Source organism: Nipponia nippon, unplaced genomic scaffold (genome assembly GCF_047370975.1).
Source record: "Nipponia nippon isolate SJK-2023a ecotype South Korea unplaced genomic scaffold, ASM4737097v1 scaffold_28, whole genome shotgun sequence".
In the NCBI taxonomy this organism is placed as follows: domain Eukaryota; kingdom Metazoa; phylum Chordata; class Aves; order Pelecaniformes; family Threskiornithidae; genus Nipponia; species Nipponia nippon.
In genome coordinates, this window is record NW_028262345.1 from 72,639 (window position 1) to 94,410 (window position 21,772).

The following is a 21,772-nucleotide window of genomic DNA, read 5'->3' on the forward strand; positions in this document are numbered from 1 at the left end:
TCGCTGAGCGAGCGTTTCCCTTCCAGTTGGGTCTTTCCTGAGCGCATTCCCATTTATTTAGCAACTGCCTGCAAATTCTCACTTGAATTTCTCAACTTTAGAGTTTTGCCCTGAAGGGAAACCGGCAGCTCCGGGTCTGCAGGAATCGGAGGCACTTGGTACCGCTCCACGGGCCTGATTATTTTCCAAAGACTTGTGCTAATTTTCTGATACGATCCCCACCTCTTTGTGAAGCACTAAATCCTCATTACTTTTCCTGACCGATGCATTCTAATTAGATCAACACTTTAAAAAAAAAAAAAAAAGGAAAAGAGGGGGAAAAAAAAAAAAATCACAATAGCCACAGGACGGCTTTCCATCTCATTAACTCCCTCACTTATTATTTTCATGAAAATTACTGATAAAAAACGTGCATCTCCATTTGCTGGGACCGGGAGCTTCGTCGGCTCATATCTAACATCTCTCTCATCACCCGGGATGCGAGCTGTTGCCATGGCGACGCACAATAATAGAAACTAATAAATTACAAACGAGATGCTCGTTGAGCAATTATTGTTCTCTTTTATGCAAGCGTCTTGCTAATTTTGATCATAAGGAATGCTACCATAAAGCAGTGAAGGGATAATAAGTCCATTTCTACAGATTATTAGAAAATAGAGAGAGGCTGGGGTTTTTTAGATCAATGATTAAGTGGTTTGGTGCTTTCAGGAAACCCAAATAAGACATAAAACTTTTTGGGGGGCTTTTCCCTCCCCGCGCCGGGGGAAGAAGGTGGCCGCAAGCGTCATGTTGGGAGCTTCAAACTCTGCAGCGCTTGGAGCTGAGCTGCTAAAATCACTTTTTTTTTTCCTTTCCACCACCCTAAAAATGCCCTGAAAAGCCCTAAAAAAGCCCCTGCTGCCTGCCTCCTTTTGGGGCATAGCTCCACGAGCTGCCTGGGGACGCCCTGGCTTATTTTGAGTTGGCTGCAGTTATTTCTGGTGGGATTGTGCAACCCCAAATTTCATTTTCCCCCAAAAACATCCAGTATCTGAGAGACAGAAATCCCTACGGGACACCCAATGCTGCATCAAGGAAGTTTTTTGGGATGCAACCAGCCAACATTTATTCCCTGCACTGCAAATGCACATCAAAACCCCAAGCCATGGGCCACTTTTTTTCCAAATATTAAGTTAAAATCCCTTATTTTGCCCCAAAAGCCACCAAGCTGCAGCTTGGTTTGGCCATTTCAGTTGATATTTCTGCAGTTTTTGGGCATCTCTTTGTACTTTCCCACTGTGCTCAAGATACCAAATATTTTTTTTTCTCCCAGCTAAAACCCAAATTATGCAAAAAAAATGTCAAGCTGGGAATGTTGGTCATGCTGGGGGAGAACTGCAAGATGTGCTGGGGCAAAAAAGGAGCAGCGAAGGCAAAAAGGGTTATCTGAGACCCAAAAATATGTTCTGCTGCCTTGAAACGAAGATGAGAACGGGGGGAGAGGAAGTGGTGGAGAAAATTTCTGTCCCTCCCACCAACAAATAGTACTTTTTCATGAAAAAAATGCAAATTTCTTGTCCATTTTCCCATGCGCTTGCACAGCTTTTGCAATTCCTTCCCCCCCCCCCCCCCCCGTTTCATTGCTGCAACGTAAGAGTTGAGGAGAAGTCCTCATCTCTCTCCATTTTGCAGAGACACAAAGGTTGGGGTTGCAGCTCTGCCAAACTCATGAAAACAAGGCCATGAAAAAAACATTTTAAAAAAGCTAAAAAATCACTGCGGCATCATTTATTGCGCCATATGAGCAAGATATGGGTTATTTTTAATTGTTTTCCGCAATTGGGGATGGACTTTGCTGAATTTCCAGGCCACAAGAGTTGTAGAGCAACCCCCCAACACCATTGGCCCAACTCACTCGTTGGCCAATGTGCAACGCTGGCAATTACAGGCGATTTGAAGGCGTTACCTGGGGGTGGAGGCTGATGGAGGAGGGGTTGGGGGAGTAGGGCCCCCCCAGGTCGTTCCTGAGTAGGTTGTCGCTGTGCATCTTGGTTTTGAGGCAGGTGATGTAGCGGTTGCAAAAGTCCTTGCACAACTCGTTGACCTTCTCCAGCTCCAGTAGGTGGATGCGCAGCACCTGGATCGCCTTCACCATCTACACAAGGACACACCGGCCCAGTTAAAATAATTTTTTTCCTCAGCAAATTGGAAAAAAAAAAAAACCAAAAAATCAATATTCTCACGCAAAATCTAACCTGGAACCGATCCCTAGGGTAGCATTAAACCCATTTCCTATCTCAACGCACCAAAAAAAACCCCAAAAAATCAATGTTCTCACACAAAATCTAACCTGGAACTGATCCCTAGGGTAGCATTAAACCCATTTCCTATCTCAACGCACCAAAAAAAAACCCAAAAAATCAATGTTCTCACACAAAATCTAACCTGGAACTGATCCCTAGGGTAGCATTAAACCCATTTCCTATCTCAACGCACCAAAAAAATCAATATTCTCACCCAAAACCCATCCCAGAGCCCATCCCTCTGCACCTCCACACTTCTTTTCCCTCCCCATTAACCAGACCTCTGAAGCCGCAGGAGGTGAAAATTCACAAAATTTACCATTCCCTTCCTGGGAATTATTCCTTGTGCCCCAAAAAAATCCAAGCCAAAGCCCTGGATGTCAAAAAGTGGTTGGTTATTCTCCGGAGGCCACTTCTTCTAACAAGATTATGGGGCTGCAACTCCACCGTAAGCCGTTGCCGGTGCAAAGCCTGGGCCTCATTAAAACGTACCCCATAAACGTTAAAAAATTTACACATAAAACATTCCTCTCGCCGAGCTGAAACCTTAAGTTTTACAGCCGCTGTTTGAAATCTTGCATAATATATAAAATTTCAGCTATTCACTCCGGGGCAATAAATCCGGTTTTATGTAACAAAGCGTCTTTGCATTTCAAAGGGTGTTTTTAACTTGCAAATTTTAGTGGTCATCTTTACAAACTGCGAGTCGCCACGATTGGGAAACATCCCGAAAAATCCAGGGCCAAACTCAGGCGGCAGCTCCACGATGGAGAAAGCAAATTTTTGATTGGCGGACAACAAGGCTGACAGGTTGTGGCTGGAAAAATTCTTTTCTTTTTGGCTTTTTTTGGCTTTTTTTTGGCTTTTTTTTTTGGCTTTTTTTCCCTCCTCCACAGTTGGCGTAGGCAAAGCGCAAGGTGGAGGTGTTGCGCCCCGGCTCTCCGCATCCTCCCAGGGCTCAACGGCCATGAAAGTCAATATTCAAGGGCAAAGGCAAGAAGACCTGACACATATATGTATAAAAAATAAATCTCTCAATTATCTCAGCTCATTTGCTTAGGGTCTCATTTTATGTCCCTGCTCTGCTGCGCCGTATATCTGTCCGGATAAAGAGTTACAGTCCGATGGCGTACGTGCGCGGGGTTGTAAAAAATACAGATGCTGAATTAATTGACTGTGTGGCACTCGGCAGCTGATTGAGTTGATAATGGTGAGATCTGACCTTTTTCTAATTTCTAATTATGTGCATCTCGGCGGTGAGGAATACATGACTCTTATTCTAATGATAGCTAATGCTGCTGGCCTTTTCATCCCTGCTTTGCCATCACCGATTTCCGGAGAATCGGTGGTGTTAAAAAAAAAAAAAACAACAAACCAACCAAAAAACAACCAAAAAAAAAGGATAATGCAAATAGGGAAAAAGTGCCAGCTCAGGACCAGGTGGAAATGTTGAGTTTTGAGCATCGCAAGACTCGCTCATCCAAAATTCCCTCCAGTTGGTGCTTCCCACCAACAGGAACGCTCCTTCTTCAGCATCACATTAACCAGCTCCTCTGTCTTGACGGAGGCCAACCACACTGAGCGATTTGGACGGCTTCTGGAGAAGTTCTGGGCATTGGATAGAATATATACATACAGATATGTCCTAGAAATAGGGCAAAAATACATATATATATTTTTATATATATATATGAATATGAATATATCCAGTGCTGCAAGATTATACATGGGATCAATACAACTGCCCACGGCCAAATTTCACCTCGGCAGCAAGAGTTGCTCCAAAACATGCCCAAAATCCATGACTGGTGTCGGTTTTTTTTACAAAACCACCAAAAAACCAGTGAAAACAGCCTCTGTGGACACATCTCCTGCACTGACCGTTTGCTGGAGATGTTTCGCCTCGATAGGTGTAGAAATAGGGTTTTTTAGATTTTTTTAGATTTTAGATTTTAGATTTTTCGGTATCTTCAGCTGGTTTCACCTCTCTCCTCTTGCTAGATCATTGCACCTGTTTTTATGTAATTTAATGCAATGGTGGTTTTTTTGGTGCACCTCAACATCTGATCATGTTCAGTCCCAAAACTGAAATACTCCAAAACATTGCTTTTTTTGGTTACTTGTCCCAGAAAGATTTCTGTTCTTGGCCGTAAGACATCGTGAAATGGGTTTAGTAATCTGCAAATGGGGCTTTGCATGGCCTATAATTTTTCTGGAGGGCTTTCCACAGCCACAGCTAAGCCGCTCTTGATTTAAGGATGTTGCAAAACCACGAGCTGAAATCGGGTATAAAGATGCGGGATTTTAAAACATCTTGAAGTCTTCTTGCATTTTTAGGAAAGTGGTGGTTTTTGCACTTGGATGAGCATTACTTGTTCTTCTTCCCTTCGTGACAGGTCGTTGGACAAACTCACCTCCTTGCTATCTCCAATATTTGGAAAAAGCTGCCTGTGAATTGCTTGATTTTGCTTTTTCTCTGGGATGGAAATCCCTCTGCAACACAATCCCAGGGGGCACACCATCCTTCAGGGAAGGATGCATCATCAGAAGTGGATGAAATTGCCTCTTAGGACCTTAAAAATCTGCTTGCGGAGCGCTGGGAGGGTTCACCAGGATGATGCCATGGACCTGTCCACCCACACACTTGCCATGGAGACCACATGTGGAGATGTGGAGGCTTCCTGGAGAAAATAATGGGATTTGGGGATGTTTCCTGAGGTCCCCATGAGAGAAAAGCTCCATCCCAAGCAGAGTCTTCTGAGGCAACTTCCAGCAGCAATGGATGCAGTAGGAAATTTGCGTTGCTATGACAGGGAGGCCACCAAAAACGGTCCAAAGTGTCCCAAACCATTGATATGCATCACCCTTTTTGGAAAAAGCTCTTCTTTTGCCTTGTTTCTAGGACAAGAGCTGGCCATCGCACTTGAAACAAGATGGTGCCAGACAAGAACGCAGACGCTATTGCATGTTGCATTGAAGAGCAGTAATTCCTGTAGAGACTGCAAGTTTTGGGGCACAAACCAGCCATTGATCGTGGCTGTTCCAAGGAAATGCGTTGACCCCACGATGTTCGTGTGGGAAAACTAGCCAAAAATTGGGCAGGGGTTTGTTCTCACAGGCAACCTTATGGAAAAGGTCTCAGAGAAGGTCCTGGAAAAGGTCTCACAAGGTCTATGGAGAACATTGTCAAGATGGCCAACACTACAAACGGAGCCCCAAGACATTGCCCAGGGTGGTAGATCTCCATAATTTGTTCCTCATCCCCTACCTTCTTCCCACCCCCCCAAAAACCATCTGCCAAGCCCCGGCCGCCTCTACCAGGTTGTCCAGCTCGGGGTCATCACTGAAGAAGGGCTTGTGCTCCTGCTCCTGCTGGTGGACGAAGTTCTCGATGTCGACGTCGAAGCTGGCTGAGGTGATGCACTCGGAACCCTGAGTCGCCTGCTCGCACTTCTCGAAGAGCAGAGTCAGCAGCGGGAACAGCGGGTGCCTGCAGAGGACAAAGGAGACCCCCCCCATAACTCCCACTCTTTCAGGTCCCATGTCCGTTTTCACCCCACACCATCCATCCATTCCCTCCCAGCTTGCAAGATCCTGGTGGTGCAAATCTCACTCCCAAGCCAATGTTGGAATTGCTCCCTCTAGACCTGTTGCAACAACAAAAAAGCTTCAAAATGGCAAAATTCACCATCTTCTCCACGAGGCAATGACTTCTCTCAACATCTTGATGCTTTCCATCATCGCACCAAAGCCAGCATTTCCAAAATGTTTTGCCATAGGCAAAAAGGTTTGGCTTCGGGGTGGTTGACTTGGAGCCATCTGCTGTCCTGGGGGCTTTGCGTTTTGGGGATCGACCTCAGCACCTGCTCATCGATGGTAGTATTTTACCCCCCAATGTCTCCCTCGGTTGGAGACGCCGGATGGGGATGAGCTAGTATGTCTACATGCCTGCAGCATCCTTTGAACCAGCCTCGCTACAGGTTGCTCTTCCACCAAGAGGTCTCTTTGCACCTCCGTCAAGCACATCTATGTCCATGCATGAAGTAAATGATGGGTCCCATCCCACTTCTTTCTTACCTTTCTTAAAAACCAACGATTTGCAATTCTTCTTGCAAATCCACAATTTGCTCTCATGATGATGCTAAACCGATGCAATATAAAATGCAAATATACGTACAACGCCAAAGCACGTGGAGAAGAAGGGGACGAAGACCATGAGTTAGCGTGACCCTCAATGAACCTCTCCAGTCGTGCAATTTAAATAAAAAAAATTAAAGTATTCACGGGGAATATATTCAGGAGAGAAATACAAAATGCTGCTACAGGGACGGTCTCCGCCAGTTATCCCAGCGCAACAGGATTTGCTCCCCCATTTTATCTCCAAAAGATGGTCCAAAAAATGCTTACGAATCACTTTCCACCGGTTTTTTCCGAGCCGGAGTCAGGCGAAGGGGTTAAACCCCTCGGCTAAGTCTTCATTTGCAGCCACTAATACCCCAGCATATTATAGTTTAATCTGTCCTGATCCCGGTTTAATGCAAGATTCGCCGAGGCTGGAGCAGAGAACGGGGAGGGGGGGGAGCAATAATTTCATAATTTCGGCAGCCCCGCCGGGGCTTAGCCGAGGGATATGAAAGGCAAATTCCAGGCGGCGGGCTGAATTATTGGGACTTACGAACCGGCGGCTCAGCGGCGGGTGCCCGCTGTCATTTCCAGAGCCGCTCCGTCAATTAGGAATTGCACGGAATTATCCCAAGGTTGGGGGGCTTTTTGGGGAGCGGGGGATTGCAGCGCCTGGGCAATTTGTAGCCCCTTTGCTTTGAGGGGTTGCAAGGGGGGATTAAAACCGTTGCCGGCATCACGTCGCACGGCTCGGTATTAATAATTGGGGCACCACGGCCGCTGACCCCCGGGAATGGCTTGGAGCGCCGGCAGGGAGGAGGAGGAGGGGGTGGCACGTGGCTGAGGGGAGATGGGTTGGGTTTTGGTTGGAAATGAAATTTTAAAAAAAAGAAAAAAGGAAAGGGAAAGGGAAAGGGAAAGGGAAAGGGAAAGGGAAAGGGAAAGGGAAAGGGAAAGGGAAAGGGAAAGGGAAAGGAGGGAAGGGAAGGGAAGGGAAGGGAAGGGAAGGGAAGGGAAGGGAAGGAAGGGAAGGGAAGGAAGGGAAGGGAAGGGAAGGGAAGGAAGGGAAGGAAGGGAAGGGAAGGAAGGAAGGGAAGAGAAGAGAAGAGAAGAGAAGAGAAGAGAAGAGAAGCGAAGCGAAGCGAAGAGAAAAGAGAAGAGAAGAGAAGAGAAGAGAAGAGAAGAGAAGAGAAGAGAAGAGAAGAGAAGAGAAGAGAAGAGAAGAGAAGAGAAGAGAAGAGAAGAGAAGAGAAGGAAAAGAAAAGGAAAAGAAAAGAAAAGGAAAAGAAAAGAAAAGAAAAGAAAAGAAAAGAAAAGAAAAGAAAAGAAAAGAAAAGAAAAGAAAAGAAAAGAAAAGAAAAGAAAAGAAAAGAAAAGAAAAGAAAAGAAAAGAAAAGAAAAGAAAAGAAAAGAAAAGAAAAGAAAAGAAAAGAAAAGAAAAGAAAAGAAAAGAGAAAAGAAAAGAAAAGAAAAGAGAAAAGAAAAGAAAAGAAAAGAAAAGAAAAGAAAAGAAAAGAAAAGAAAAGAAAAGAAAAGAAAAGAAAAGAAAAGAAAAGAAAAGAAAAGAAAAGAAAAGAAAAGAAAAGAAAAGAAAAGAAAAGAAAAAAAGAAAAGAGAAAAAAGAAAATGAAATAAAATAAAATAAAAAATAAAATAACTAAAATAAAAATATAATAAAATAAAATAAATATACAATGTAATCAATAAATAAAATAAAATGCAAATAAAATAAAATAAAATAGAACAGAACAAATAAATAAACAAAATAAAAACATTAAAAATTAAAAAAACAAAATAAAATAACAAAAGTAGAATACTAAAAAAAATGAAACCGAACCAGGGGGAGATGCAGAACCCCCTGGGATGGGCTAAGGGAGAGCACCAAGGCTCCTACGCAAGCGCGGCCTTGAGGAGTAGGAAAATTTGGGGTTCTGCCCCAAGCTGTATGCTGAGTTGTTGTTCATTTTTTTCTTTTTGCATGAAAAAATAAGCAATTTTCTCTATTTCCAGCCTTTTTGTGGCCATAAGAGATGTCGTGGCATGAAAATTGAGAGCCGGAGCCCATCCTTGCTCGGAAATTTGGGGGGGAAAACAGCCGGATATCCAGGATGCACAGGGAAACGGGAGGATTTTCCCCACCGCGGCCGTTACGGAGGTAAAGGAAGAATTTCGGGGTAGAAAAATCTGATTTTGCTGAAAAAAATCAGGCTTTTTTGCCAAAACTCCCTTGTTTTTTTCCAGGGAATCCTCCAAATAAAAGGGCTGAACCGGCCCTGACATTTTCCTGCAGGAGAGAGGTCGTTCGCAGCCGCTAATAAAAAGGATTCGACACGGGCTAATAAAGAGAAATGAATTCCTCTAATGGCCTCATTTCGCACCTTCAGCAGGGCCGGCGGCACCGTGGGCACATCACGACACACGTTTTTTTGTTTTCAACCCAGCTCCAACCTTTCCTCCCTCCAAAAAGGAAAAAAAAAATAGAAAATCAACTTAATGTAAAGAAATCTAGCCGTTTCCCACTTGGAAAAATCCAGTTTGGGGTGGTTTAGGCATCGGTTCCAGCGGGAAAATTATCTTTACTGGTCCAAAATCCTTTGGGAAGTTGCCACCTTGCTGTTGCAGAAAGTGAACAAAATACTTTAGCTGGAAAAAAAATGGAAATACTGCTGGATAGGTGAATATTCAGCTTTTGCATGCAGCAAAAAAAGGCTCGTTGGGTGGGTTTTTAGAGATAAAAATGTATTTGGGGGGTGGTTTTGGCCAATACCCAAAAATAAGCATCCAGGTTTGGGCAACCGAGTTGGCATGGGACCAGACAATGATTTTTTCCCCATTTTTCTGGGTGGGAAATACCCCCAAAAAGGGATTTTTGGCATTTTTTTTTGACCTTCAAACGAATGCTGTAAAAACTCCAAAGGGTTTTTTAGTTTTTGTTATCCCACAAATGCTGCAAAAATCCTCGCAGAAGTGCAAAGGTGGTTTTTTTCTTCTTGAATGACCTCGTGTCTCGAAAAAATTATTTTCATCATTGGAAAAAAAAATCTGAAGACCCCTTTCAAAAAATCCTTTTCCTGGGAAACCAGTGGGTTTACTCCACACCTTCATCCGCCTTTCCGGACCTTTCAGCCTCGTAATATTTGAATATTTGGAGTCAAAATATTTTAATTCCTTCACTTCCGAGCTGCGATTTTTTCATTTACGAGCCCCCCGCAGCCCTGGCCATTAACGGGGGGCTAATCCTCAACCTTAAACCTTAATCCTAATTATATCATAATATTATACGTTACTGTATACATCGTAATATTGTAAATAATTACATATCGCTTATATAATTATATCTTACTTATATAATTATACTATTTACATAATTATAATGTGACTTATTACAATTATACGATAACGTTACTGCATATATTACAATATTACATATTATTCTCTCCGAAGTGGTTAAAAAAAAGGAGACCGGAGGGGCTCATCCATCCCACGCCCATTGCTGCCCGCACCCCACGCGGATCCACGACCCACCCATTTCAGGTTAATACATGATTTTACTCCTTCTGGGGTTTTTTTTGGCCCAAAACTGCATGGTTTTGCCAAAAAAAAAGGCTAATTTGAGTTTTCGGGGTGGGGGGTGTCCACAAAGGAGCTCCACCATGATGCGCTATTATCGATAGTTACTATCACTAAGAAGGAGCTAATTGCTACTCCCCCCATTCCTGTGCACTAATTATTTCATTTTAGCAATAATTTAATAATTTAGCGGATTAATAATGCATTTTAATAACGAACGCATCGAGCCGATGCATTAACCAATGCATTAATTAATGCATCGCCGAATAGGTGCATTAATAATGCAGTAGAATAACCGATGCATTAATGAAATGATGCGTTAATTAACGCATTAATTAATGCGCATGGGTATTAGGTCGCATCACCTGTAGACGGCTCGCTTGTCGGCCTCCAGCTGCGCCTGGGGGTCGCCGGCCACGGCGGGTACCGGCGCGTTGGCGGCCGCCGCCGGCGTGGCGAGATGCACGGGCTGCGCCTTGGTGGGTTGCTGGGCTGTGGCCGTCATCTGGGGGGGGGGGGGGGGAAAGGAGAGGAAAAAAGGAAGAAAAGATAACAAAAATGGGGTTTATTGCACTTTTCCACCGAGTTTTGCAGCTTTCTGCACCAAATTTTTCAAATTTTGGTGGCAGCCCCGTGGTGGGGCTGTGAGCAGGACGGCTTGGGAGGGCAGGTGAAAACATATTTGCATTTCACCTCATCCCGGCAACAGTAGCATTAGGTTTTTCCCACTTTTTTCCCTTTTTACCTGGAGAAAATACAGGAAAAAAAAATCCCGACGTCCTCATTGCACCGCCGGCAAAGCAAATTTATTAATTTATTAAGGGATGCTTTGCAGAAGTCCTAGATTAAATCAGCTGCACCGCTTGTCTCCCGCTCGCCGCAATTTGTGTTTCAAAGCAGGTATTATCGTCTAGACACACAGGCATTTAAACCTTCTTCCAAAATTACGGGAGCTTCTTCCAACTCGCCAAGCCCAGGGATGAATCATTTTTGCACCGCCAGAAGCCAGCCAAAAAAAATAAAATCCTTTTTTTTATGCCCAAGTTGCCCATCTTCACCCCGACGCTGCCCCAGGTCGCCACTGCAATGAGAATCGCAACGCACCGGGGCTGGAAATCTACAGGCGAAAAATGACGTCGGCTACAGGATCGATCGTTCTACCAACTGATATTTTGCTTTTTTAAAAATTGCCATTATTTTCGTTAAATATAGGTATTTTAGACAGGAGCGGCGTGCGCGCCAGGGCGAGTGCAAATTGCCGCGCGTCCTTCCGGCGTCGCCCCTAAAATTGCCGTTTCCACTTAAAATCGACACGATTTAAAATTAAAATTAACACCATTGGGGCGATTTCCACTTAAAATTAACAATTTCATTAAAGAAATCTGAATTATTTGCTGTCGGCCTGCAGACAGGCCCGACGTACACCACGCGCCGCATGGCTTTATCTTCCCAAGAGTCGGTTAAAAAAAAATAATCAGGGAGAATTTTAAGCCATTTGGGTCCAAATACATCAGCAACCCCCCAAATCCAGTGGTTTTCCCTCAAAATCTCCGCGGAAAATTAACGCAAAGTGGGTGTTTCGCCCGCTTTGGTGTCAAAATGTTGTAAAAAAATGCGCGTTTGCCCGTTTTCACCGGTAAATCTTCAGTCCTCCCTTGAGCTTGGTAGCAAAAGGAAGCCTCTGCCTCTTGTTAAATATTATATAAAATTTATTTATTGGTCTAATACGTGTTTATTTAGATAGAAATAAAATATTTTAATATGTTGTTTATTTATTGGGCTAATATAAAGCGACAGTCATTCTAATTTATTCTAATAAATCTATATTTTAATAAATATAGATTATTTAAATATATATTTATTAAATATGCATTTATATATTTATATATTTATATAATAATATAAATAATAATATAAAATATAATAATATAAAACACAATATAAATAATATAAATGACTATATTTAATAATAAATATATATTTATTAAATATATTTATTATTTAATAATATATATGTATTTTTAATGAATCTATATATTTTTCTATTTATTTATTTATTATTTATATATAAATAAAATGGTTTTATAGCTATGTATACACACATATATATAAAAATATATACGTGCAGCCGTGCGTATGCCCAGTCTTCTCCAGCCAAACTCACCCTTAGGTGCTCGGCATGAAAAAAGCAGATTTCTCGCCTCCCTTAAAAGCTACGTAAACCTGAGCCGGGTCAAAACCGCGGCCCCTTTTGCTTTTAAAATGTTTGACTTTAATATCTCCTGCCTGACCTTTTGCTGCCGATACGGCGCTTTTTTTTATTTTTAATCTCCTTTATTGTTCATAACTCCAAAGTTTGACTCTGGCACCTGTAAATTTACCCGGCGCGGTTTAATTTCTACCTCTCCCAACCCAGAATTTGATTTCCATTCCCTCTTCCCTTCCCCGCTGCTAAATAAATCAGGGAAAAATTGGGGTTCCTATCCCAGCCATTCCAATTTCTCTTCCCCCCCCCCCCCCCATTTTCTACCTAAAACCAAAACACAAGTGGATTTGGGGATGCTCCGGCCACGCCGCTGAATATCCCCCCATCCTCTTTCTCTTTTTCCCTTGTTTCTCCCCATTATCTCCATTGAAAATTCATTTTCGGGGGGAAAAATGGCTTTTTTCCCCCCCATTTTTTTATTTTTTTCCCCCTCGTCACACTCATTTACCAGGCCGCCAAAGCCCTTTTCGCATCCTACCCCGAAATCCTGCCAAGTCGGCTCTTTCCAGCCAAGTCTGCGACTAATTGGGCTATTACCCAAAAAAAAAAAGCCTCCTCGGCGGCGGTTTCGAAGCCATTACCTCACCTTGGCGGCAAGAAAATAATAAAAAATAAATAAAAATCATCCCAAGTCGGCGGAAAAAGAGGCGAGAAGATGCTTGGATGGGGATGCTGGGCAGGGAGGAAGGCAAAAACGCAGCCAAAAAATGGCTTTATGGGGAGCAGGTGGGGGTGGGAAAGGAGGAAAAAGGGGTTTGGTTGGGGGTTTTTGGGGAAAATGGCCAAAAATAGTTGCAGGAGGGGGAAAAAATGTAAAAAAAAAAAAAAAATGTAGATAAAAAGGTTAAAAAAGGTATAAAAACTTATGTTTAAAAAATTATTTAAGATGATGTCACGTGTGAAAAATTAAAAATGTAAAAAGTTATGCGAAAAGGTGTAAAAAACTAAGTCAAAAATGTAAAAAAAAGTTAAAAATGTAAAGAACGATGTTAAAAATGTAAAGATGCATTAACACGCATAAAAATGTCAAAAATGATGTTAATGAAAAATGTCAAAAATGATGTTAACAAAAATGTCAAAAATGATGTTAAAATGCAATTAGGTTAAAAACCTAAACAATTATGTTAAAAATGTAAAATGTACAAAATGTTAAAAATATTTGTAAAAATTATGTCAAAATTATGTAAAGTAATATGTAAAAAAGTTTAAAAGTTATGTAAAAAATATGTAAAAAAATCATGTAAAGATAGGTAAAAAAGTTTAAAAATCATGAAAAATATGTAAAAAATCATGTAAAATATGTAAAAAATTATGTAAAAATGTAAAAGAGTTTAAAAATTAGGAAAAAAAGGGGAAAAAAGAGTAAAAAAAAATTTAAAAAAAAAAAAGGTAAAAAATGCGCGAATCCCTCTCACTTTAGCGGATTTTTTTGAAGACTAGGGCCAAATACGTCAACTCGAGAGCGCAACCACAGCGAAGGTCTTCAGGGCAAGAAAAATCTCCTAAATCAGCAAGATTGACCCTATTCCTTCGCATTTCGCAGCGAAATTTCTCTACCGCCGTCACGCGTGCTGAAAACAGCGGTTCTGAGCCCAAAAACGCGCCGAGGACACCTGAAAAATCAACATCTCCGCCCAATTTTTAATCTGTGATTTTTTTAAAAAATATTTTTAGCATTAAAAAAATACATACTTTTATAATTTGCCCATTTTGTCCACCTAAAAAGCACTTTTTTTTGGGGGGGGCAAAGCTGCTTTTATCACTTTCCATGCTGAAAACGCTCAAAAATCAACATCTCCACCCAATTTTTAATAACGCTTTAAAATATATTTACATAATAAGTCAATGAATAAATAAAATTGTGTATTTTTTTTTCAATTTTCCATTTTTGTCCCAGATGTAACCACCTAAAAAGCAATTTTTTTTGGGGGGGCAAAGCTGCTTTTATCGCTTTCCGTGCTGAAAACGCTCAAAAATCAACATCTCCACCCAATTTTTAATAACGCTTTAAAATATATTTATATAATAAGTCAATAAATAGATTGACGGTTTTCCCTGGGCTTTTTCTTTTAATTTGTTCGGAAAAAATACGGATTTTTATGCCGACTCTTTAATTTTCAACAGGCAGAGTTGCAAATTTGTGCAATTCGCTTTTCCAAACTCTTAGAAATCCCGAATTTTCAGGCGAAAAGCTCACAGCGGCCTCAGCGTCGAGTCAAAAAAAAAAGCAACTCTTGGCGGCCCCTTCTCCTCCAAACCCACTAAACTGAAGGAAAAACGCTTGAGCGACCCCTTCGATGGGGAAAAACGGGAGGGTTTTGGTCAACGATGCTTCTGAGGGTCCCCAAAATTCAACGTATTAAACCGGGGGGCAGATAAGGGGCGGGGATGGGGAAGGGAGCGGGGGACGTCGCTGTAGGATGCCGCAGAAAATCTCGGCTATTTTCAAAGTCTCTTCAATTGCCCATTAGGACTAAAACGGTGTCGCAGCTCCCCGCTGCGTAAGCGAGAAAGGCGGTGTGTTTCGAGGCGGGGGGGGGGGGGGGGGGGGAAGCAAAAAAATGGGAAAAAAAACCCCTCGCGGAGCAGCGAAGCGAGCAAATGATGCCACAGAAGTTGGAGGAGCCATAAAAACCCCACCGAGGTGTCGTTTGCAAGAAGTGACCTTTTCCCACCGAAGGAGACGAGCGGAAAGGAGACCCCGGTGGCTTCAGGGGGGGCGTAAAACTCGATTTATTTATTTTAGCTTGCAGAGAACAGGCTTGATTCTTTTTTTTTTTTTTTTCCTGGGAGGGGAGATTTTTCTGCTTTTGCAGCCGAGATATGCAGCACGCTGAGGAAAAACTCATAATTTCCCATAAGAACCCCCCCAAAAAAAGCTGCTTTGAACGCGGAGCCGGTTCAGCGCTCAATCCGGATCATTGTAGCTGGGAAAGTAGAAACGTAACATGGATTCGCCCCCCCCCAAAAAATCTCAGGATGGGCTGTGAGGCGCAGGACCATCTCCGAAATCCAACCTCAACCCCCCACATCCAGCCCATTGGGGTGCTCCAGTAGAGTTTCTCTTGGACAAACTCCTCTTCTTATAATAACTTCTCTCCCTAACGATGCTCGGAAAAGTTATTCGACCCCTTAGAGCAACACTGTAGATGAAGTCTTATTTTCCCCCTGCCACGCGTTGCCCAAAAATGCCATAAAAATAAATCAAAAGGCCATTCCTACGGCTAAACCCGGCCCGGTTTAGCCAGACGTTTCGTCTTTCCAGCTTATTAACCTGCTGGCTGCAAACACGCCACCGCGTCGGCTTTCCAAGAAGACCCCGCAACCCCAAAATAAGCCAGAAAGGGGAAAAAAACCCATAGTTTGACCCCAAACCCTTCAATCTTGGAGACTGTGTCAAGAGGGGTTTTAATTTTGGCCAGTTTGAAATGAACGTTTTGGGGTGAAATACTTTGTAACGGTCATTATTTAGGAAGGCACGGTAATTAATGCAGGAGTTGGGAGTCACGAGGGGTCTGGGGGAGCCCACGGGTGCTGGGGGACACTCACCTGTGGGGTGTCTTGGTAGGGAGGAGGGGGCACCGTCTGGGTGGCCATCATCGTCAGAGCCGGTGCCGGGGAGACATGGTGCATCCTGGGTGGGAGTCACATCGAGAACCTGCGGGCAGGAGAAATGCCGCTGGATTCAGGGGGATCTCCCCCCCAAAAATCCCGCAGGAAAGAAAAAAAAAAGGGACAGAAAGGAGAGGTGACATTCCTCGGACGAGCACCCCAGCACAGCGCTCCACCACCCAGTCCCTGGAAGCAACCCAAGATGATTTGATGGCCCTTATCAAACTGGATGATTATTTGAGATTTGTGATTTTGGACAAGGAACGCATCGGGGGCGAAGCAAAGAGGGTCGCTGGCAAGGAGATCCTCCCTGGAGAGCAGCCAGGCAAGGGCAGAGCTCTTGGAGATGATGGTTGCCATCAGTGAACCTCATTATATTTTCCCCTTGCAAAACCTTCCATTTTCTGAAACTATACACCAAAAAAAAAAACCCAAACGATGTATCTCTTTGCCTTTGGCCACCAGGGAGTCACATCCACAGGCACTGCACGCTCAATCCAGAAGGAACGTTGAGTATCCAGTGTTGAGCTGATGGACACAATTGACTCCTACATTGAGTTGACCAACCCAATTGACTCCTCTGTTGCATTGACTAATCCAGTTGACTCTTCTGTTGAGTTGACTAACCCCATGGCAGTTGAACGCACCGAAGTGAGGAAAGAGGGTTCAAACCCTTGCTTGATTTGAACCGGGCGGCAAACCCTCATTTTGCACATCCCATACGGACATCCTCGAAGCTGGGAGGCAGGCTGAGACACGCCGCCCTCGATCTCTCTTGAAGCTGCTCCGCTTTCTGCAAATGCATAGTTAGTCGAAGAGCAAACAGACTCTTTTTTGGTATCTTCAGGTCCCAAGGTGATGGAGAAAGAAGAGGGGCCCCAGGATGGGACAAATTTGTAGAGGAGTTCTTGGCTGGATGCCTTGGGGAAGGGTAGATCTGGTGGCAGAGTGTAACCAAAAATCATCTCTTTGCCCCAAAATGCCTCCTGTCCTATTGTTTCACTGCAGCTGCCTGGTTGCTTCAGAAGGAAAGCCAATAATCTTGCTTAACTCCTCAAAAAACCCTGTCCTGGGTCCTCTCGGAGGCTCTGGATTTAGCAAACTCACAAAGCCACCTGGTAAAATCTTCCCGGAGCCTCCAAAAGTGCATCTGTCCCTGCAATGACTCGTTTTTGTAAGAAGGCGACATCTCTCGAAGGGTTCACCCAGTTGCGATGGCCATCGTTGCGTTGGGTTCCCTGTTGGCTTCTCATCTGGAGAGGAGCTGCCACGCCGTCCCGTGGAAAGCAGAAATGCAAGAAGTTACGCCCAGTCCTCCGCTATAGCAAAGGGATCGACCGAAAAATAGCATCAGCGTTGCTTTTGCCACGAAATGGTGACATGCAAGAAGAAACACTCTCGCGCAAGGCAGAGGAACGGGGATACCGATGAGCTCAGTAAAAACCGAGGCACATTTGGGGTCTTTGGATCAGCCTCCGCAGTTTTTTGGGGGAAGATTCACGATATTCTGGTCTTCTCCATGAGGTCCACAGTTGTTTGGGGGAAGATTCGCAATATTCTGGTCTTCTCCACGAGGCTTCGGGCTTTGCAGGGGCCATGAGAATGAATGCACTGAGCCCACGTGGAAAGCCAAGTGCTGTCTGCGCGGGATGAGCATCACCCACTCTTTATTATTTTGCAGGAATAAATTAATTTCTTTTTTTTTACTTTGTACTAGTATGGATGACCCATGAATTGAGTATTAAGGGAGCACACCCAAAATCCTGCAGACTGGGCAGGACTGGGGTCCCCGCATGACACAGCCCTCTTACAGCCAGAAGGATATTGCATTTATGGGATTAAAACAACGCTTTTCATCTTTTTTTCCCCAACAGCAAAATAGCAGGAGGCAAAATTATCTGCTCCTGAGTGAACTCGTAGCTTAAAATCTTCGGGGTCCGATGTTAAAACTTGGCTTGCGGCTGTGGGCACATCCTCGCGGGGTAACCCCAAGGGGAAATCTCCCCACCAGAAATAGCTGCAGCTGGAGAAAAGCAGAATTCAGCACCGTGACGGTCTAGACATCTCGGTGGGAAGCTAAAAAAAATAAGAGATTGCTATTTGGGGAAAAAAAACCCTGCTTGGCATCTTATTGTTCATGCCAGGAGCGTACCTACCTCTAGAACACGGCGATTTATTGCGGGGTGCAAGCTTTTCGGCCAAATATATTCCCAGAAGGTGGCAGTCCGGAGCCCAATTTAATTGCCGAATACCATCTAACCTGCTAAAATCAAGCCGTTCGTTAAGGCTTTATGGGCTCTGATTTGTTTGGAGAATGGGACTTGTAGCCAAACGTAAAAAAAAAAAAAGGGATAAAAATGAGAGACAGCTGTTGCCGATAGCGGTGTATTTATCTTGGGGGAAACAAATGCACTTGGGTGCCGTAAATATCCAGGGAAGCGCCTGGCGCCCGCGGGAAAAGCCGGATGGGTGTTTCACGCGGGAGCCCCCGGCCATGAATCTTGGCATAACGGTGCAAAGCTGTCAGCCCCGTAGATTTATCGGCAGCCAAACGCAGGGAAGGATCGAAAGCTTCTACTTCATGCATTAATCCTTTCTTATTCTTTATATTTTTTATTTTATTCATTAATCCCCTCTTTTTATTCCCCCCCCCCCCCTTAAATCAATTTAGCCGCGTGAGCTCTTGACCATAGGCATCCAGATAACGAAAGGAGCAGAGCATGGCCAAACCCCTGCCAAATCCTTGCGGATCAGCTCAAGGCAATGATCAAATCTTGGGCAAAAGGTAAATTTTGGGGGGCTGGGGGTCAAGGAGGGCAGGAATTGCAGCCAGCGCCGGGGGCGTTGACACAGAGAAAAGAAACGGTGAGCAATAAAACCCATAAAGGCTCTTTCGTTTCCGGAAGCGGCAGTATTTTAGGTTTTGGCAGCGACCTGAGATCAAAGTATCCTAAATTTCCTTACAAAATGAAATTCTTTCAGCTATCGCTGAAATATCGCCATTAAGTTGAAAATGTATTTCCCGAAGAGCTCGCGTCTACCTAAAAGAGTCTCAGATTTATAGGTGGCTTTTTTTGCCAGCAATATATTACCTCCTCTTTCAAATAAAAATAATTAAAGACTAAGTTGAGATGTTGGGTTTTTTTTTTTTCATCATGGTCACCGGTGCCTTAAAACATTTAAAAAACCGAAGTATTGCAGACAGTCATCCACCCCCCCAGGTGAATATGACCTCCTTGATTAATAAAACAGCTGTAAAACCATATTAGAAGTAGAGCTGAATGCAAAAAAAAAATCGCGTTGTTGGACTCCACGTTAGCGTTTTCGGTGGATAACGTTGACATTAGCTTTGCAAGGTGCAACTCTTGTTTCCAAATCAACGGGAAAATGGGGATCGTTTTTTTCTAGCTCATTCAGCAGCTTCTCCCCCGCGGCAAAAGACGCAATTGATAACGGAGGCTTCAACGTGAGAAATCAGAAAATCAGCTTTTCAGGCATTTCCCCTTCTCTACCCAAAGTTGCAAAATCATTAGAGATACATGAGGAGGTTTTTCCAGCCACGGGAAGGTATTTTTCTGTATTAAGGGAAGATTGCCTTTTCTAAAGGGTATTTTTTTAAATATTTTTATTTAAGATTTGCAATGTGTTAGTCATTGCAGCGGGCTGCAAGCTTTTTATGCCACCGTCTTCACAGAGGGCTTGTGCATGCTGAAGTTTATGATATATGCATACATTATATGCATATATCTAAGTTAAAATGAAGAAATATAGCTGAGGGGGAAGGGAGAGGCACCTCCAGAGGATGATACATCTCGCTCTGAACGGCCAGCGAGGACAGGTTCAACCCTCGGCGGGTGATGCTGATTCTTCATTGGCCCTAAAGTGAATCGAGAGCAACCCTCTCACTCTCGAACATCTCATTTCTATCCACCAACCTTCACCCTTTTTGCTTGGTTTTTACCAAAATTCTCCCATTACCCTGAAAGATGAACCCCAGGTTTTCACAAGCTATTAAAGGAACCCCCTTATGCCACCCTGAGCTCATTAAAAATAAAGCGAATGCTATTAAATGGTCAAAAACGGGAAAGAATCCCATTTTTCAAGACATCACGCATTCTTGGTCATTCCTCACATTCAAGGCTGCTTCCAAGCGGGCTCACGTGATGCCTCATCTGAGGATATCAGGAGCACTTGTGCAAGAAATACCCCTACACCACCCAATATTTTCAATTTTTTTAGGAATATTTGGTAGCCAAATTTCCTCTCTCCAAAGCCAGGAGGGTTTTTGCACTGGGAGCATCCTTTGCTCTCGGCCAAGATGCTGGTTCCCTAAATGTTGACCTTTGTACCCTTCCCAGCATCCAGTTATTGAGTTATTTCCCAATAAAAAAGGACGAATCGAGTCTGCGCTTCTGCTACAACCACGCAGATGGAGATTCGACATTTCTGCAGGATAAACCCCGGAGCAGAGCAAACCCCTTTTCTAATTTTCTCCTAAAAAAGCTCTTGGTCGATGCATAAGCCCTGGGGTAAAAGGGAGAGGGAAACGCCACGTTGGACAACGCCAAAAAACTCTTGCCAAGCCCCAGTTTGCTCTGTCACCAGATGGGACATCTCCCCTGGGTGCGGGGGCAAAATCAGCATTTATTTATTTAATATTTGCCTTTATTTAGTTAAGATTTGCCTTTATTTAGTTAAGATTTGCAAATCCTCTTCCCAACTCCAGCTCCATCGAAAGGGGGGAGCCGCTACAGTGAATTTCCGACGAGAACAACAATTACTGCTAAATATTTCTCTCCTCTCCGAAGATACCCATCCCTAAAAGGCTCCAGGGATATCTCTCAACATAAACACGAGAATAAAACCTGCAAGAGCCAGTCAGAGCTTTAGTAGACAAGGTTAATGTACCTTGAACGGCAGCATTAAACAACTTTGTTCTTTTTTTTAAGTGGAGAGCTGAGATACCTACATACATTTTAAAGTGTTATTTTTATAGAGGGAGACCATTAAAGCACCTTCCAAAACAAACCGGTGCAGGGAAACATCAAATAGGCTTCTTCAAAGTAACCTGAAAATACTTGCATTTTTGTGCAATCCAGCCCCCAGCCCAGCAGAAGTTCCCAAAAGAGCAAATTGTGAATTTTTTCAGAGGGCGAATCGAAAAGCTTTGAAGTGAAACGTAGCTGAGGAACCCAAAAAACGCACAAACTTCCTCTTGCCGGACACGAATTGTCCAGGAAAAGTTTCCGATTGCCTTGAGAGTGCTTGGAAAAAAGAGGGAGCGGATTAATTTTCCAACAGTTCTGCGCTGTGAGCAATTAACTGTGAATAATTTATGATCAAAATCTTGCGCGACGCTTTTAAACCTTGCCTTGCACGCTTTGTTTTCCATCGCAACCTGCTCATCCCATGAGAGAGGAATTGCTAAGCACCCACATTTTCATCACAAAACATCAAATCTCAATTCCACGCCGGTCCTGCAACGGGAAGGTCCCACGCCCAGGGTCTCAACCAGGTTCAGAGGAGCTTCTTGGAGGACAAAGAACATGATGGTGAATAAATGCGATGAATTTTGGAGAGATGGGTTGGAAGGAGAGGCTTAAGTATGGATCTGAGCTGAACGAAGCGCTGGGAAAATGGGAGATTTGGGGGGTTTGCGCTTCCTCTGTGCCACCAGCAAAGGCGACGTCGGAGCCGTTGCTTCGAGGACGGGCAGTCGAGAAGGAACACGCTCAAAACCAGTCTTGCTCAGCAAAAATGTAACCATCAGCCCCGTTTTTCCATCCCAAACTGACAACTGCGGTTCTTCACCAATTTCTCAGCCAGCGCATGTATTGCAAAGTGCAAATCAGACCAACGCCGGTGCAAAACCCACCCGCAACCTCAATGTAGACGGGCGAACGATTCCAGCAAAGATCCC

The 21,772-nt window shown here is 43.7% G+C and overlaps 1 protein-coding gene across 6 annotated transcripts in view; it reads right to left on the minus strand.

Moving 5' to 3' along the window:
- PKNOX2 (PBX/knotted 1 homeobox 2) overlaps positions 1 to 21,772 on the minus strand; it is a 101,346-nt gene that overhangs the window by 11,114 nt on the left and 68,460 nt on the right. For 4 of the 6 annotated variants that reach the window (XM_087763369.1, XM_087763374.1, XM_087763370.1 and 1 more), the window contains 4 exons: positions 15,790 to 15,898; positions 10,340 to 10,479; positions 5,601 to 5,772; positions 1,946 to 2,134 (listed from right to left, as the gene is read on the minus strand). In XM_087763369.1, coding sequence (XP_087619495.1) covers positions 1,946 to 2,134; positions 5,601 to 5,772; positions 10,340 to 10,479; positions 15,790 to 15,873 — 585 coding nt within the window. In that variant the 5' untranslated portion in view covers positions 15,874 to 15,898. Of the gene's footprint in view, positions 1 to 1,945; positions 2,135 to 5,600; positions 5,773 to 10,339; positions 10,480 to 15,789; positions 15,899 to 18,008; positions 18,116 to 21,772 lie in introns of all 6 variants that reach the window. The other 2 variants (XM_087763373.1, XM_087763372.1) reach the window with 2 other exon arrangements.